The sequence below is a fragment of the Somniosus microcephalus genome, chromosome 8 (assembly GCF_052327205.1).
Source record: "Somniosus microcephalus isolate GS21.2 chromosome 8, FLI_Smic_1.0, whole genome shotgun sequence".
NCBI classification, from domain to species: domain Eukaryota; kingdom Metazoa; phylum Chordata; class Chondrichthyes; order Squaliformes; family Somniosidae; genus Somniosus; species Somniosus microcephalus.
This window is the reverse complement of record NC_140994.1, coordinates 145583256-145595726: the sequence shown is the minus strand read 5'-3', so window position 1 is coordinate 145595726 and position 12471 is coordinate 145583256. Positions and strand designations below refer to the sequence as shown.

General features: G+C 42.6%; 1 protein-coding gene across 1 annotated transcript in view; it reads right to left on the bottom strand.

Annotated features, from left to right (window-relative positions):
* The window catches only part of LOC147113851 (pro-neuregulin-2, membrane-bound isoform-like), a 253737-nt gene that overhangs the window by 209049 nt on the left and 32217 nt on the right, over positions 1 to 12471 (bottom strand). The window contains exon 3 of the mRNA XM_085995212.1: positions 8258 to 8376. Within this exon, the coding sequence (XP_085851338.1) occupies positions 8258 to 8376 (119 nt within the window). The remainder of the gene's footprint in view (positions 1 to 8257; positions 8377 to 12471) is intronic.

The following is a 12471-nucleotide window of genomic DNA, read 5'->3' as shown; positions in this document are numbered from 1 at the left end:
ACAAACTTGTCCCTTAACGTGTCTGCTAGTCCCGCTCCAAACTGGCAGTATTTCGATAGCTTGCGCAGTTCCGTTAGGTACTCAGCATTGCTTTCGTCTTTGTGTTGGTTCCTTTTCTGGAACTTAAATCGTTCTGCTATCAACAGCGGTGTGGGGTTTAAGTGGTCCTGTAGGATTTCTACTATGCTTTCAAAATTCTTGTTTACCGGCTTCTCTGGGGTTATTAGATTTCGCAGTAACCCATACGTTTTTGCACCCATGGAATTTAACAGAACCAGTGCTTTATTAGCATCTGGCACTTCATTCGCCCTGCAGTACACCTCAATACGTTCCACATATGTCGCTCAATCTTCGACTTCATTGTCGAACGTAGAGATACTGCCACTCTTTGGCATCCTTGGTTGTGCGTTAACTATCACCAATGGCGCCTCCCGCGCTTCCCCTTCTTCTCCACTGGCACAAAATGGCGTCTCCCACGCTTTCCTTCCTTCCCGCGCTCGCCCGTCTTCTGCGCTGCGGCTTCGCAAAATGGCATCTCCCGCGCTCTTCCTTCTTCTCTGCGGCTCAATGGCGCCTCCCGCGCTCTCCCTGCTTCTCCGCGGCTCAATGGCGTCTCCCCTTGCTTCGCCCCGCGGACCCTGATCAGCCCGTGATCCCTGGCTGTGCTCTGCGTGTTCTTCTCATGATATTTGTCGACGCCACTCAGTCTAGAACCAGGCTGTTTCTTACCCTCTCTCTCTCCGGTTTTGCAGTATTTTTCTTTGACGCCGCTTGGTGATCAACCCCCGGCTGCGCCCTGCTCTCTTCACCCTTTTTCTTACCCCGTCGACGCTGCCCGGCTCTCTCTCTCTGCCGTCGGTCGGCTCCAGCCGCCGCTGCTCGGGAAGGGTCTGCTCTGGACCTGTCGTCGGTCTCTTACTGCTCGTTGTGGCTGGGGAACCAAGCCCGGCTCTCCACAGCCTCCCCAGTGAAGTTGGATCTCTGCCTGACTGCTGGGCGGTTGCTCGCGGTCGACGCCCGTGTTCCTGGACTCGACTATTTTTTTTGTTTTTTTTTGTTTATTGTTGCAGGTAGATTCGCATCAACACTCGTCACCACTGTTAGATCCGTGGTTTAGTGGATAAATAATTACACGGATGCTGTACATAACAAATAACAGGTCTTTACTGGAGGAGGGCAATCTCTAGACTGGAGTACAGAGGCATGCGCACAGCTTATATACCGGTGTGGTTACTGCCGGTACTACAGTATACAGGAGCTGTAAAAAGTAGTTCTGACTTAAAGCACATACACTACACTGTTATTATGTTTATGAGTCGTGAGCGTCTTAAGTAGTACTGGGTTCAGTATAACAGTTGGGGCTGGATTTGTGTCTCAGAAACCAACACTTTCAAAACATAACATTATTGCACGCAAGAAAACTGGTCTATCTACTTAATAGTGTTAATCAAACTGCCTACCTCCCAAAGGTGGCAGACTTAGATCTTGATGGATTTGATTGGATTTAATTGGGTAAAATGGGCCACATATCCTGAGTGTTCCAGTTTACTCCTAAATTCAGAGCAACAACAACTTGTATTTATATAGCGCCTTTAATGTAGTTAAACATCCCAAGGTGCATCACAGGAGCGTTACCAAACAAAATTTGACACCAAGCCCAATAAGGTGATATTAGGGCAGTTGCGAGGTAGGTTTTAAGGATCGTCTTAAAGGAGGAAAGAGAGGGAGAGAGGATTAGGGAGAGAATTCCAGAGCTTAGGGCCTTGGCAGCTGAAGGCACGGCCACCACTAGTGGAGCAATTAAAATCGGGGATGGTCAATAGGCCAGAATTGGAGGAGCGCAGATATCTCGGAGGGTTGAAGGGCTGGAGGAGATTATAGAGATAGGGAGGGGCGATGCCATAGAGGGATTTGAAAAATCTCCTTTAGATTATCAGTATTTCTCAAAAAATAATTTAACCTTGAACCATATGGATCTTCTTGAATTACCTCAGATTGCAGTTTTGCCATCACAGAATGTAACTTTTACAATACAACACTGTTAATACGAAGAAAAGATTGCAGATGACAAAGAGAAAGGGACAAAAAAGAGAATAATAGGCAAGCAATTGTTTTTTGACCACAGATTATTGTATATTTATATACACACATTGACCCAGATTATCTTTGGTGGAAAAAAAAACAACGCAAGAGCCAAGCACTTTCCCATTTTTTCAGTTCAGATTTAACTGGCAGTGTAAGTTATGTAATCATAGTTACCCATTTTTGGGGTTTGTGAGATCTAAACAATGCAATTCAATACGTACTGACTTCCTTCCTGCCCACTGAGAGATTGTATTTCTTTGATCACAAGCACTACCTCAGTGAATTAGTTGGGCACCTCATGTTCACCAACATACAAAATGTTAGTAATCAATGTCATCGATTTCAAATTTAAGAACTCAGAACAATTGCACCTGCTGTCTAGGACAATTTCTTGTATAATTATAATAAAGAAAGGTCAGCCACCTCATACTCTGTGTTAAAGGGAACTTGTGACTGACAACAGATTTCTTACTTGGAACAGCAGCTGTCTTTTGCATCACTGCTTCTCTTGGCCTAGACAGCAATAAGCCTAACAATATGACAATTTAGCACTATTAGGACATGTACTGGTAATAGCCCATGTACAGTTGTCACACTGCCCTCTAAAGGATGGTACAATGAATTCAACTTACATATCTTTAGATCTACCATTGGAATACAATTCATGATGCATATGCAGTAGTTTAATGTCATTTAAAATTATAAGCATAAAGTTTCATTGGCTAAAATTGTACTTAGTGAAATTATTGTTAAACTTGAGAACAATAGATTGTTATTTATAGATTGCTCAAAAAGAAAGTCATTTTAAAAAATGGCTATTTGCCATAATACTTTGTTTTCTCGCTAACAAAATGTTTTCCCGCCGTGGCCACTTAGACCTGCCAGGGGAGAACAAAGGAAAAAAATCTAATATGCACAATCGACTGTGTTTTTAAATGATGGATCTTGGCTCGGATCCCTGATAAGAAGCCTATAGATGAATGGCAGATCAGTACAAAAATAAAAAGTGATCATGTTAATTTCAGTTCTGTAAACTTTCCATCATAACATCTCAAAGATAAACAGATTTAACTCACAGCATTTGGCAGCAGCTGCTTATCTTGGAAAGAGTCATTGTCTTTGCAAAATTAATCGTAGCAAATGGAGGTTTAAGAATGCATTTCTTTATGGTTTGGTCACTACTCTATGAACCCTTTGACTTTGAGAAGAAAAGGGAGAGACTGCTGCTGTTTAAAACATTTTGTGGCGTCATCACCTTGCTCTTCTACACAACCTAATACAGTTTTCTTTCCACCAAGGTTACAAACGTTGGAGAAGACAGTTCAGTAATCTGCTTGAACAAATGCATCACTGATAAAATGACCTCTGTCTTGGATTATAACCTGATTCTGATTACTCAATTATAAGAATATTCATCTATAATTATTACAGTAATTATGCAATTTAAGTACTACTGCTGTAGGTAACGGGCCAAATGTATAATTATTTAAACCATTTTAATTATGCGTCTAAAAACCCTAATTCACAGTTCGAGCAGTACATCAATATTATACCTTAATGAGAGAACAGCAACAGTATCCTCTTTCTGTCAGATTTGTGCTACCTTGGAGGAGGTCATTGCGATTAACCAAGTCCTCTCTTCCCTGACATTTTACATATTTTACTTGGATCCCAGTTTGCTGCTGAAAAATCTGATGATGAAAATCGACTTGAATAGATGACTCGCAAAAATGTAAAGAAACTTCAAGAAATTTCAACGTTGTTTCAGTAAAAGCAAAGGCCAGAATAACTCATAAGACCTGTTATACAGGCCAATACAAAAGCAAAATACTGCGGATGCTGGAAATCTGAAATAAAAACAGAAAATGCTGGAAATACTCAGCAAGTCAGGCAGCATCTGCGAAGAGAGAAACAGAGTTAACGGTTCAGGTTGATGACCTTTCGTCAGAACGACGGGTCATCGACCTGAAACGTTAACTCTGTTTCCCTCTCCACAGATGTTGCCTGACCTGCTGAGTATTTCCAGCATTTTCTGTTATACAGGCCCTTAGGGGACCCCCAAAATGATTTGTAAATGAAGTGAGTGTTAAATAACAATCCACTGAATATCAACTCTGTATCTGGCTCAAACTGTGACTCTATTGAATGTGAATCGCTGCTGTGTCAGTGTCAGTGTCAGTGGTGCCACACACATAATTTCCATATTAAAATGCAGAACAATTTGATGAAGGAGCGAAAGAAAGAAAGAAAGAAAGAAGCTACTTTATTGTTTGTCTATTGGCCTATTATATGTCATTACCTTCCTGTCATATGCAACAGCCGTAAGCTGAAGGGGCGGCAGCAATTTTACCTTCCTCCACTGGGTGGGAATGAAAATCACAGCACTGTACTTACTGCCCCGTTCCCACTCCAGTCCTGCTTGCCTCCGTTTTCCTGGGGTTGACCTTTTTCAGGTGGGAGCCATATTCCAATATGCTAATGATGTACATATGAACCCAATGCAATTTTTAGGTACCATTGAGTGGAGCTTGGTTGAGTGACTGACCAACTGCAGGCTGCTCAGAACAAGTTTGTTTTTAAGAGCCCTGCCCCCGAGGGTAAAATATCTGACTTGGCTCCACACAGAGTTAAAATTAGTCTTCAAACCTGAAGAGGGTTGATCTCTACTGTGCAAGTTAGTTTTTCTTTATGTCTTATTAAATGCTAAGCAGCAGTAAGAAGCAAGAAAAAAGAACCATATCTTTTGCTTATATAAATCCTGGTGTGCCTGAACCCATGAAATAAAATCAACCAGTCCACAGTTACGTTGGAACATAAAAACAAAGGAATAGGAGTAGACCATTCAGCCCCTCAAGCCTATTCTCCCTTGAGGTCTGACAGGTTTCTACAGAAACCGCAAGAATCCCAAGGCTGATCAGTTCATTACTCGACATCAGGGAGGATCAATTGGGAGCACCACTACACAAGCGTAACAGAAGCTCTCACAGACCCCTCCTATGTAGACAGCCCTCTCACACCAACAGGGACACGCTCAGATCTGATGAAGAAGAACAATGTGATGCACCAGAAAGAGACAACACTAACTTGCATTTATATGATGCCTTTAGCATAGAAATATTAATAGGAAAACATCCTAAGGCGCTTCACAGCAATGTAATGAGACAAAAATTGACACCGAGGCAAAGAAGGAGCCATTAGGAAGGATGACTAAAAGCTTGGTCAAAGAGGTCGGTTTTAAGGCAGGTCTTAAAGGAGGAAAGAGAAGTGGAGCTGGAGAGGTTTAGAGAAGGAATTCCAGAGCTTAAGGCCTGGACGGCTGAAGGCATGAATGGTGGGGCAAAGAGGAACGCAGAGTTCTCCGAGAGTTGTAGGGCTGGAGGAGGTTACGTAGATAGGGAAAGGTGAGGCCATGAAGGGATTTGAACATGAGGGTGAGAATTTTACATCTGAGGCGGTGGTGGACTAGGTGCAATGTAGTGCAGCGAGCACATGGGTTATGGGTGAGTGAGCCTTGGTGTGGTTTAGGACATGGGCAGTTTTGTTTTTGTTGAGCTCAAGTTTATGGTAGGTGGAAGCTGGGAGGCCGGCCAGGAGAGCATTGGAATAGTCGAGTCTGGAGGTAACAAACGCATTGATGAGGGTTTCAGCAGTGGATGGGCTGAGGAAGGGATGGCGATGTTATGGAGTTGAAAGTAAGTGGTCTTTGTGATGGAGGGGATATGGGGTCGGAAGCTCAGCTCAGGGTCAAATAAGAAGACAAGGTTGCAAACAATCTGGTTCAGCTTGAGACAGTGACAGGGGAGAGAGAAAAGAGTTTGTGGCTGGAGCGGAAGACAATGAATTTGGCTTTCCCAACGTTTAATTGGAGGAAATTGTGGCTCACAGGACTGGTCTGACGAAAGGTCATTGACCTGAAACGTTAACTCTGTTTCACTCTCCACAGATGCTGTCTGACCTATTGAGTATTTCCATCAATTTCTGTTAGGTAAGAATGGAACCAGGCGAGGGCAGTCCCACTGAGCTGCACAATGGAGGAGAGATCATTGAACAAGGATGGTCTAGTCGACCATGTCAAAGATGCAGAGGTCAAAATTATGTGAATTGATAGTGAAGCACAATCTCAGTCACAGAAGATGTCATTTGTGACATCGATTAGGACCATATCAGTGCTGTGGCAGGGGTGGAAACCTGATCGGAGAGGTTCAAACATGGAGTTGCGGGAAAGATAAGCACAGATTTGAGAGGCGACAATATGCTCAAAGGCTTTGGAGAGGAGGGTGTTGATGACAGCAGATTTAAGGGGAGGGAGCAGTGTCAGAGGAGAGAGAGTTACAATGGCCAAGAAATTAGGTTCGGGGGCTTGCCGCGCGTGCAAGCCCCCGATGTGCACTCACCCGGCGTGCCAACATCTGAAGCCTGGGCCTGCTTGGAATTCCTGTCACTGGCCCGGTTCAGATGTCGGCGCGGTGTGCTTACCTGATCCAGCGGCGTAGTTAGTTCGATGTGCCGGCTGGGATCAGGTGAGCACTGTGCAGCCAATCAAGGGAGGGGAAACTTCATTCATGAGTTTGATAGTAAGAACTGTCAAACTCATGAAAAGTACGGGCGCCCAAAAGACTAGTTTAACTTCAAATAAAATTTTTAAAAACATCCCAATAACTAAATAAACTATAAATAACTTTAAAAAAACTATTTTAAACAATTAATCACATTTTTGAAAAAAATAATTTTTTAAGAAATCGGGTCTAAAAATAAACTTACCTTACTGTAATGTCCTTAAAAACAATAAAGCTGTGGAAAAAATGTTATAATTTGAAATAATAGACCACTTACCTTAAAGAATCAAGTCCTTACACCTCCTTTTTATATGTCTAAAAAGTTCAGGCCCTTACACACGGGCAAACCTGTCAAAAAGAAGGAAGTTCAACGCGTGCGCGCAGAGTCCTGCGCGCACGCGTTGGACCTCTGAACCCCTTGGAGGAAATGCCGGTTTCCCGCGCATGCGCTGTGCATGCTGAAATCCAGCACTTCCAACTGGCCCACGCGTGAGTACCCTGTCCATACTCACGCGTTGGGACCGGAATTACTGGCCCAATATCAGCAATTATGGGGGCCAGGAAGGGACATTGGGTGGTCTGCAGTGTAGTGGTAATAGGGTTGAACGATCTCATGGTCATGATGAGCTCAGAGAGGACATGAGGGGAGATAGGAGAGAAACTGTAGAAAGGGATCCTTGGGGGAGTCTTGGTTTGGTGGGCAAGGGGAAGGATGGGATGCAGCAGAGGCAGCTGAAGGGATGGTCTCAATCTGTGAGAAAGACGCCCATGAGCTCCTTGCACTTCTTGTTTGAGGTGAAGGTGGAGTGGGCAGGGGAGATAAGTTTAAGGAAACTGCTAGTTGTGGAGAAAAGATGTCAGGGGTATCCTTTGCTTTCCAGGATGATCCTGGAGTAATGAACAGTTTTGGCAGAGGGAAGAAGGGCTCGCTAGTGCTTAATGTGGTCCAGCCAGATCTGGAGGTGAATGGCTAAACCATAGACATTCAAATCTGGACTCTTTGAAGTTAAGGGAGAGAAGTTGGGGCCCATACCAGGGGAAAGACTGAAGTAGGAGAGTGTAAGAGCTTTACTGGGGACAAGGGCATCAAAGGCTGTGGTGAGGGAGTGATTGAATGAATGACAGCTGCAGAGGTAAGGAAAGATATATAAATGGCTTCAGAAGCAACACTAATGTTTCAGTATTTGGATATAATCCTTTTTGAAATTCGAACAGGATCCCAGACAATATTTGCTCTTCAAAAACAAAAATTGTCAAATATTTGTTAAAAGATGCATACGAATCGATAGCCTATTCTCAAATCATATGCATGACCACAAAAGCTGTGACATTATGAAACAGCTGATGCCCCATTTACCAGCACCGGTTTCCCTCTTCCAGTGTGGGCTAAAGAGTTTATTAACTCTTTCATTCCTAGGTAGAGTTCAATCAATGCTGTCCTGTTTAAAATGCTGTTGACTATAAAAACATTCTGACTGTATATAAGTACTCTCTTATGAAGAAAATTATGAAAATTAGCACAAATTCTATTAACCTCCACGAACACGGATATGGTAATACGCTCTACTCCACACATTCATAATGTTGACAAAGCTACAGAACATATACACACTTACCAGCTTGAACATTAATGGTCGTTTTTGAAGTGTCCTTGCCTAATGCATTCTCAGCCTCACATGTATATTCCCCAGCATCTTCCACCTTCAGTTTATTTATCTGAAGCCTTGAGTTTTTTCTGCAGAAAAGAAATGAATAATTTGGGAGCAGTCTTAGATACATATTTGGAAATTGTAAAAAGTTGAACAAGACACAAAGTTTTGCAGCTGTAATTTTAGCACAAAAATGTAGACTTTGGATCCATTTGGTGTAATCTGTATTTTGATTCACTTTCTTTGCTCTAATTTGATTAAATGATAATCTTCAGCATAAATTACTGGAACCTTTGTCCTGATAAATTAAACTTGCAACACTGAAATATACCACTGGGGTGCCGGTGACATTAGCATCTGTTGAGAAATGACCTGAAGCACAGTGCTCTAAAATAGGTCAAAAATGTATCACAGAATTTTGTTTACAGAGGCTTTATATCTTCTATCTTAGACATCTGTAGTTTAGTTAGATTAACCAATCATAGACATGGTTCTTAAAGATAGGATTCTGCAAGATTTCTAGAATGTTTGATTATTGATTTGTTTAATGGAAGAAGCTATTTAAAGCATCATCACCATCCTCTTAATATAGATGAGCAAATTGCTTCACTCATCCTAATGATTCAAGAATTATGGAGAGGAATAAAAAAAATCCATTGCTGAAGTGCACTTGTGGACATTGGATAAGGACAGGATTGGCTTTAGCTATAATATCCCCATGGTTAAATAGCCAACATGCAACATCGAGGGTTATACAGTAAAATTGGCCAATTGGGTCAGATACTGGTAGACAACCAGTGTCGATAGAACTGGATTCCAGCAAGGAGAGGAAGGGAGGTGAGAAAATTGGCAGATTAAATTAGCTAAAACGGTGAAAAAATTGCAACAAAATGCCACTAACACCTTTAAGGGATCAAAGCTCTGTTGCTACTTTTTCCTGCAGCAGTAAATGGTGGGTTGCCATGGCTTCACTGCATCCGAAGTGACTGTATTGGCAATAGAGCAGCTGGGTTCACTAATTTATTTTACAGATGCCACTGTCATCCCTGTAATGATATCAGCAAATAGTGATGATATTTGTCTGTGTTTGATTACTTATGCCTTACAGCATATTTGTCTGTGTTTTTGATTACTTGTGCCTGATCAGCAGATGTCATGTGAGAGACAAGCAGTCCAGAGGAGTTTTACTTTCAGTTTCATTCTAGATGCATCACAGCATAGTGTGTTCTGTAAAAAGCTGTAGAAAGTCTTGAACAAGACTTGAGATTAAACAACATTCTCTTTCAGAAATGAGTCTTTATTGAACCCAAAAACAAATCAAAACATGGTGTCAGAAGTGGCTGAAAGAGAAAAAATCTGAAATTAGCAACTTGATGGGACAGTGAAAGCAGTTGTGGCAAGTAAGCGAAATCAGCTCTCCACATATTAGCAAGCCAAAAGAGAACATCGTTGCTTACCATTAGAGAATAGCTAACGAAGTGAAAAATGGAAGGTTTACACCCACCGGCGACGCTTCAATTGACAGGTAATGTGGCTGAAAATTGGAGAAGGTTCAAACAACGTTTAGAGTTGTATTTAGCGGCAATCGGAGCTGACAAGAAAAGTAATAAACAGAAATCATCACTGTTCTTGCATGTCGTGGGTGATGAAGCGCTGGAGGTGTATAATAACTTCACATTCGCTGTTGATGGAGACAAAATGAAGCTAGATAAAATAATGGAACAGTTTGAGGCCTACTGCATACCTAAACGCAACGTGACCTTTGAGAGGCACAAATTTTTCACATGTGTACAGAAAATCAGTGAGACTATTGATCAGTATGTGACTGAACTGAGAAACCGGAGCAAATTGTGTGAATTTGGGGGACTCACAGACTCGCTGATAAAAGACAGGCTGGTGTGTGGTATTCGAGATAATGGTCTAAGGGAAAGACTGCTAAGAGAGCAAGATCTAGACCTGGGAAAAGCCATAGCACTGTGTAGGGTTACAGAGACTGTGAAGTTGCAGGCAAAGGAGCTGTTCAGTGACAGTAGCTGCAACGTGGATGCAGTGAGAAAGAACGGATACAAACCATTTAACAAAGAGAGCGCCAATGTGAAAAAAGAGACGTGGCCAGCAAACGAAAATGAAAGAGACAATCGGAAGTCATGTAGTCGATGCGGTACACAGCATCCACCAAGAAAGTGTCCAGCATATGGTAAAACATGCAATAGATGCAACAAAAACAACCATTATGCCCGTTGCTGTAAGAACCAAGCGCAACAAAGCAAGGTCCATACAGTAGATGAAAGCGAGATAGAGGAATTCAATGTAGATGTTGTGTCTGAAAACAAAAAAGAAAGAGACTGGATGTTGACACTAAAAGTGAATGACATACACATTCCATTTAAATTGGATACTGGAGCACAAGTTAATGTGATATCAGAGACCGATTTTAAGAGAATTAGACCCAGACCAAAGTTACATGGAATACAAGTGAAAGTGACCGGATACTCAGGTACTGATATACCAGTGAAAGGAAAATGCATTGTCAAAGTAACACACAAGGACAGAGAGCACACGCTAGCATTAATCGTGGTGCCAAAGGATGTGCAAGCCATACTAGGGTTAAAAGCCTGTGAGAGACTGAACCTGGTAAAGAGAGTCCTCGTTGTGGAAAGCGAAGGAGAGACAGTCTATGATGAACTCATGAAAGAGTACAAAGACCTATTTAAGGGTCTAGGCTGCATTCCAGGAGAACACACGATCAGAGTAGATAAAAGTATGACACCGGTCATACATCCATGCAGAAAAGTTCCATTTGCTCTTCAAAAGCAACTGAAGGCAGAGTTGGACAGGATGGAAAGCCTGAACGTGATTCAGAAGATAGATGAGCCAACTGAGTGGGTGAGTTCCCTCGTCGTAGTGGACAAAAAGAATGGAAAGCTCAGAATTTGCCTGGATCCAAGAGATCTAAACAGAGCAATAAAGAGAGAGCACTTCAAGCTTCCTACACGTGAGGAAATCATGGCACAGTTTGCAAATGCAAAATATTTCAGCAAGTTAGATGCGTCCTCAGGATTTTGGCAGATGAAGCTGGACGAAGCAAGTTCAAGACTGTGCACGTTCAACACTCCATTTGGCAGATACAGATTCCTAAGGTTACCATTTGGCATTGCCTCAGCTCCTGAGGTGTATCACAAGACTATCCATATGATCTATGAGCACCTGGAGGGAGTTGATACATCAATGGATGACATCATAGTATGGGGAACCACGAGAACTGAGCATGACGAGAGACTGAAAAAAGTGCTGGAAGCAACAAGGAAAACAAACCTGAAGCTGAATAGAGAGAAATGCCAGCTCGGGGTGACAGAACTGACATTCGTGGGAGATATCCTTAGCAGTGAGGGCATCAGACCAGATCCCAGAAAGCTGTCCGCCATTGAGAATATGCCAAGGCCACAATGCAAAAAGGACGTGCAGAGGTTTAATGGAATGATCAACTACATAGGTAAATTCATATCCAACCTCTCAGAAAAAATAGCGCCACTGAGAAGACTAACTGAAAAGAACATAGAATGGGAATGGAATCATGAGCATGAGAAGTCATGGAGCGATCTAAAGAAACTGCTCACAGAGGAACCAGTTCTGAGGTTTTATGACCCAGCGAGACCCATCAAGATATCATCAGATGCATCACAGAGTGGGCTCGGTGCCGTTCTTCTGCAACAATATGACTACTGGCAACCTATTGCATATGCATCGCGCTCAATGACAGACGCGGAGACGCGATATGCTCAAATAGAAAAGGAGCTGCTCAGCATCACATACGCCTGTGAAAGATTTCACCAGTTTGTGGCAGGACAAGCAATCAGTGTAGAGACTGACCATAAGCCCTTGATTGCATTGTTCCAAAAGCCACTAAATAGCTGTCCGCTTAGAATACAAAGAATGATGATCAGGCTGCAACGCTATACACTGAATGTTGCGTACACACCGGGTAAGCTGATGTATACAGCAGACACGTTGTCCAGAGCTGTTGACCCAAGTGAGCCCGCAAACACCACAATGGATGAAAAAGTGAACGCCTACGTGGACATGATCACAAGTGCACTGCCCATAGCAGATGCAAAAATGGAGCTCATAAAGACTGAGACAAACAAAGATGAAACAATGAGACGACTGAGAAAAAGCATCTT